Consider the following 6,697-nt stretch of genomic DNA (forward strand, 5'->3'; position numbering starts at 1 on the left):
GAAACATGTTAACAGTGATACCCATAGTCATTGGGGCACTGGGAACTATGTCCAAAAACTTCGCAAAATACATCAAGAAACTGCAGCTTCCTGCAATAACTCCAGCAACGTTACAAAAAACTGCGCTACTTGGAACATCTTATATTTTAAGGAGGTACCTGGTTGACATCTAGGATGCTGGTAGCAATCTGTGTCAACCATCAATGCCAGCCAAATTGACTGTTCAGTTGAGTGAGGTTCATGTTTAATGAATAAAAGATAATAATAATAATTAATAATAATAAAGTTGGAAGGGATCTTGGAAGTCATCTAGTCCAACCCCCTGTTCAGGCAGGAAACCCTATACCATTTCAGACAAATGGTTGTCCAGTCTCTTCTTAAAAACTTCCAGTGTTGGAGCATTCACCGCTTCTGGAGGCAGGTTGTTCCACTGGTTAATTGTTCTAACTGTCAGGAAGTTTCTCCTTAGTTCTAGGTTGCTTCTCTCCTTGATTAGTTTCCATCCATTGCTTCTTGTCCTGCCTTCAGGCGCTTTGGAGAATAGCTTGATTCCCTCTTCTTCGTGGCAACCCGAGATATTGGAATACTGCTATTATGTCACCCCTAGTCCTTCTTTTCATTAAGACATACCCAATTCCAGCAACCGTTCCTTATATGTTTTAGCCTGTTCTATGCTATAACCCATTCATATCAATCTTCTTAGTTAATGGAGCAAATGTCTATAATCTACTATTAGAACAAGCATAAAAACATGGATACAGATTAATATTGATAAACACAACTGACCAATGGTATTTTACAAATAAAATATTTCATTTTAATGAATATTTTTTTCAAAGTTCAGGCACCAGAAAATGACTCCTTACCCATTAAAGGGAAATATTCCTTTAAAATAAATATACATGTTTTCAAAGGTCATGAAATTGCTGATAGTTCAGTTGTGACTACGTTGTGCATTTGAAATGTACAATACAGATTTTTTTTTATTTCCAGAAATTTAATTTTTTGCCAATAAGCCTTTTAGATGTTTAGATATTAAATAACTAGAAAAATAAAAAAGTATTTAAACTTAGCAGAAAAAAATAAATCACATTTGCTATTTTGTTCTCTAATTTTGTTCAATGTCCCCTGAAGAATAAATAAATAAATATATGTCACTTTTTTGCATGCAAGAAAATACATGGGCAAAAAGTATACAATATTTCTAACATGCTTAGTATTTATGTCATCTTACAGGAATGAACAAGCCCTTGGAAGTTAAAGACAGTGATTTTCAGATCTCACACTAATCATGGAGGAGAATAGCATCTCTCTGCCTATATAACACAGTCAGCTAGTATTATACTTGACTGCAACCCTTACTAATGGCAAAGTTAGGGTGGAAAGGCAAACACATTTCACATCTGTTACAACTAGAACAGCTTCAGAGTGTTCCAATAAAAAACAGAGATTAGAGAGATGGACTGGGATATATGGTGTGTTTAATGGAGAAATAGCATTTAAAAACTGAGTTTCAGAATTATCCGTAAAAATGCTTAATGGCATAGAGGAAAGAGATGCCCTGTTATCTTTTGCAACTTGTAAAAATCGATGCTACCTATCAACTGAAAACCAAGACTTCTTCCTAACTACCACCATCTCCCTTCTGTTGACAGATTGCCAAATTATTTTTGCCACGAGGAATTGCACATCAGCAATCAGAAATGTTGTCCCGCTTCATTATGCCATTGTATATCCATAGCTTCCACAATGTAATGCCACAAGAAGTCTGTCCTTAAGGATTTCTTTTTTAGGATATTCAGGCAACTTCAGCATATTGATACTGAAATAGAAAAAAAAAAGAATTCCCCATTAAAACATGGCATTTGAAAGTAGAAATTTGTTTTGCATGAGGTAATTAATGTGACACCACACTTTCAAATCAGCATTCAAATTCCTACTTGTCTGAAGTAAAGTATAAAAGAACAAATGCACTGCATTGCAGTCCCCTTTAGTATTCCAATGTTATCTAGCCAAAAAAAAAAATCTTTTACAAAATGAAAAAGCAATAGAGCAATTTTAAATTAAGGATCCTTTAGTGATTCTGTACTATTGCCCATTAATACTCTATTGCAAGAGGTACATTTTTTCCCAACAAAATGGAAGACATAATTTAAATTATGTAGAATCAATTCTACATCAAAATTATTAGAAGCGAGTGTTTTATTAAGTTATGCAAGATAATACCTAGGCAAATACTTGTCTGGGACCCCAAAGAAAAAGAATTTGAGGAAAACATCCTGTCCTTAATGTATTTCAATAACCTACCATGTACTTGATGTGGGTAGCAGATTTGGCGTATATGGCACAGCAGCAATTGTGAAATTTTGCAATCCACTACCACCCATTATATGGGCAAAGCCACCATGGGGTACTCTAGAACTGAAAAACATTGATGATAACAAGTTTAAGAAAAACTGCACGCATCCTTAATACATGAACCCTGCAATGACTTTTTAGAGAAGATCTAGAACGGATAACAAGCTGAACTGAAAATAAAAAATACAACACTGTGCCAGCTTCCCCTCAAAGCTTTCACTGGAAGATCCACAGAATAGAGGTCTTACATACTTTTATCAGCCGTTCAGAGGGGAGAAGGGAAAAATATACAAGATTATTAGTATCCCTGTGCTCTTTATTACATTTAGGTCAAATACACACATTTTTTCCAGTATAGCAATCACATTTTCAGTTCTAAAACATCTAAGCAATACATCTACATTTTTATGCAACTAACGTTTTCATTTTGGCAATGAAGCTATTGAAGTATGTGAAACATACAGCTAACCACGGCAAACAGAAACTGAAAATGCATTAATATGCTGCAGGATGAAAGAGTAACTAAAAATCCATATAATATACAAATTCTTTATGAGTGACAGAAATAAATTGTTAAGGTTGCTACAGTTCTAATATAAAGAGCAACTGCTAAAAGTTCCAACTTCTTTTAAGTACTTACAGAACAAAAGTAATGGCTTTAGGGTAAAAATGAGGTTGCCTTCCTTTTAATATTGTTTTGTGAAATAGTGTCCTTCGCAGAGCTGTATTTCAATACATAACACTCTAGATAACAATGTTAGTTACTGGCTTTCCTGATGCAGCATTTGGAAATGTTTTATCTTAATTGGTCCAGAAATACCCAGTGAAGAAAAATCCTTCATTAAGTATTTTATTAGAAAGGCTTAAAAGCAACAATTTCATGTTTATATTTCTTAAGAACTCAGATATACTGAGTTTTTATTTCACAAAGCAGACTGTGAGCGAAACTAGATTTTTGCAAAAGTCCAGCCTTCTTCACAGGAGGCATTCCTAGATTTCAAAAACAATTTTTAGTGAAGCATGAAGAATGAGAGAAAGGAGCCATAACAATTGGATTTCCCATCTTGTATAGCCATTGATAGAAACAAGTCAACATGTCTACACTACTTTGCCAAAAGTCAGGTAATCACTTTTTCATTTCACATCACAAGAATTACAGAATAAAAAGGCATATAATTAACAATCTTATTGATTTTCCAAAAGCTTTTCTTATGTCATACATTCTGCTTTAACTTTTCAGTTTTATCAGAAGAAAGCAATGGCTTCATTATAATTGTAGTGCAAATATACTTTGTAAAGAATACTGGGGCAAAAAATCCCACTCTTATCAATGGGGTACAAGGTAATTTATTAAAGCCATAATCTGAAGAGGAAGAACACACTGCATTGGATTAATCCACACTGCATTAAATCTGGGCCAGCATTAGCTTCCAATCTATTTTCCCTTGAAAGAAGAAAGAATTTTGCCTGTCTGTCATTTGTCAAAGCCCCACACAGTGCTACTTGGTTTGGGATTTGCTTCCAGACTGGCCCAGATCTCAGATACCAACCAAACTCCATCAGAAGCAGAAATGCAGATGCTCTTCTAAAACGTTTACTGAGCACTGCTTTTAGCTGCTGTCTGTTTGGCAAAAATTCCACAAAGGAAATTTATTTTCTGCTGGGAGATAGATACTCTTAAAGACTTGGAGAGCCTATTATTATTTTCTTGAGCCCTTGTTAGCATGTAAAAAAACAGCACTATGGAAGAAGATTCAATCAGCAAGCCTCTATCCACTGCCTTGTTTTCATGTTTTTGTTTCTGGTAGGATCTAGTGATCTGTACAATACAATGGTTGAAAAAAACCACCCTAAATTATTGAACTATGTAATGATTCTATAATTATGATTCTATAATTATGCCCACAACTGAGGATATTCCTATTTCAAGCATCAGTCACTTTCCCCAACAACTGTAAACTGCTCTAATTCCTTAAAAATATATTTATCCAAACTTTTAAAACTGTAACATTTTCAGAAATTCCTCTCAAGAGCAAAATAAAATAAAATAGTAAACAAACAGTTTATCTAAAGAAAGAACTAGCAACAATTAAGTACAACTAGTTCTTGACTTACAACCATTCATTTAGCAACCATTTAAAGTTACAATGGCACTGAAAAGAGTGACTTAGGACCAGGACTACACTAACAACTGTCACAGCAGCCTAACATATCAGAATTTGGGGCCTTGGCAACCAGTACTCCCAATGGGGGAGTGTCACACTGAAGGCAGTAGATAGATTAACAATATATCCCACCTCCTTCCCTGCTTATCCTACTCCCTGCGTCCCCATCTTTTAGTTACAGCTGATAATTTATCTTTTTATAGTATTTTATTCTTATTGTATACACATTTTTGTACAGTCTTACTCTTTGTAACATTGTAAGCTGCCCAGAGTCACTTCGGGGAGAGATGGGTGGCAAACAAATTTAATGAATAAATAAATATATTTACAATGATGGTAGTGTCCTGGGGCCATATGATCACCATTTGCAACTTCCCAAGCTGGTTTTCAACAAGCAAAGTCAATGGAGAAGTCAAATACACTTAATGACCATGTGCTTCACTTAACAACTTCAGTGGTTCACTTAACTGTTGTAAAAAGATCATAAACTTGGGCAACTACAGAATTCCTGTTCTTAATTGCGGTCATAAGCTTAATAAAAAGACTGCCTTTAATAAAAAGCTACCTTTAATAAAAGCTAATCATGCTTTTTTTTTCCTTTAAAGCAGATATGTCAAACTCGAGGCCCATGGGCCAGATCTGGCTCGTGATGTATTTAAATCTGGCACGCAAGCAGACTAGTAGGAGGTGATTATGTAGCGGGGGGGTGTGTGAGCTGAAGCAGCAGCAACGCCAGAGAGACCTGAGGGAGAGTCAGCTGGAGCTGCGGTGTTGCTGAGGCTCTGCTGAGGCCCCAGGATCAGCACGCATAGCTCCAGCTGATTGGGGTTTCTGGTGGCCTCGGGGATGGCTGGTAGCTGTAAGCAGTCTTCGGGGGAAATGTCAGCTGGAGTTGAGGGGCTGCATGGGCACCCCAGAATCAGCACACACAGCTCCAGCTGATGTGCTGCATGAAAAGGCCAGCCGGGAGAGGATATAAAAGGAGGAGTTTTGGCGGAAGGAGAAGGAGTGAGGGGGGAGAGAAGGCAATAAGGAAGAGAGATATCAGTCGGGCAAGCCTGGGGGAGAGAAGGGGATAGGCGAGGCTTCTGTGAGGAAAGCATGAGGGAGAGAAGGGGACAGCAACTGGCCCTTTGAAGTCAAGCATAATGCTGATGCAGCCCTCAATGAAATTGAGTTTGACACCCCTGCTTTAAAGCATTAACAAATCAAGTTCGTCTGCAACAACAAAACAATGTGTTTCACCAAGACAAAAATTTTCTATTTTGTGCCATGCATCTGCTACATTCTCGGTCCATCTGCTGAACAGCTCAACTTCAGTATTCTGCAATGGCTATATAAATGCTTAAATATGACACATTGGCAAAACCAAATTATCAGGTGATGTCCCTCCTGGTACATTGCTACTTGAGAGTCTTATATAAATTGTCCCTCTAGAAATCTGTACACTTATTTCCCCCACCCCAATATATACATACATCAATTTAAAAAAAAAAAATCCACACAATTAAAAAGTTATTATGCGAACTCTTTGACATTACAGCAGGGACTATGGCATTCTTACAGTAGTTATAGCTCTACTACTGGATTTTCTGTGCTAAAGATGGTACCTCTGCAAGATGCTTTGACCGTAGAATAATTTTGAGCTTTGGTGCCAAGTTATTATTTCACTGTAAAACAAGGAAACTGGTCCAAATAAAAAAGTATTTATTTGTTACAGTATTAGATCTATAATCTGATTTTTTTAAAACAAAAACAACTATTTGTTAGATATCCAAAAATCACAAGCTGCTATATGATCTAAAATCCATAGGTAGTTGTAGCAATATTTGCTGAAAATGTCATGCTCTTATCTGGAACAGAAAATGTTATGAACCCTTTTCTACAAACAGGTAAAAACAAAATGCATTCACCTGCCAGTGACGAACTGCAATAGCAGCACCCGTTCTTCTTGAGTCAGTTCTTCTACAACTTCCCAAAACCACTAGAAAGAAAAATAAATCAATTTGTTTTTGTTCAGGTTTCTTCAGAAATTTAGCTGCTAGATGCAAGCCAAAAGTTGAACGAGTTTCAAATTATAAACATAAATCTTCAAAACAGAAGTTAATAGCTAATTTATCAACCTAACTCAATTATACGATTATAATTATATTACTTTCTTACATGATGGCATA

At 36.2% G+C, this 6,697-nt stretch overlaps 1 protein-coding gene across 1 annotated transcript in view; it reads right to left on the bottom strand.

The window, feature by feature from the left end:
- Nucleotides 1–811: 811 nt before the first annotated feature.
- Nucleotides 812–6,697, bottom strand: part of HACE1 (HECT domain and ankyrin repeat containing E3 ubiquitin protein ligase 1) — a 41,134-nt gene continuing 35,248 nt past the window's right edge. Inside the window, 3 exon segments of the mRNA XM_015812187.1 lie at nt 812–1,822; nt 2,308–2,421; nt 6,437–6,507. Of these exon segments, the coding sequence (XP_015667673.1) occupies nt 1,720–1,822; nt 2,308–2,421; nt 6,437–6,507 (288 nt within the window). The 3' untranslated portion in view covers nt 812–1,719.

Source organism: Protobothrops mucrosquamatus, unplaced genomic scaffold (genome assembly GCF_001527695.2).
Source record: "Protobothrops mucrosquamatus isolate PMUCROS unplaced genomic scaffold, P.Mucros_1.0 scaffold_58, whole genome shotgun sequence".
NCBI classification, from domain to species: Eukaryota; Metazoa; Chordata; class Lepidosauria; order Squamata; family Viperidae; genus Protobothrops; species Protobothrops mucrosquamatus.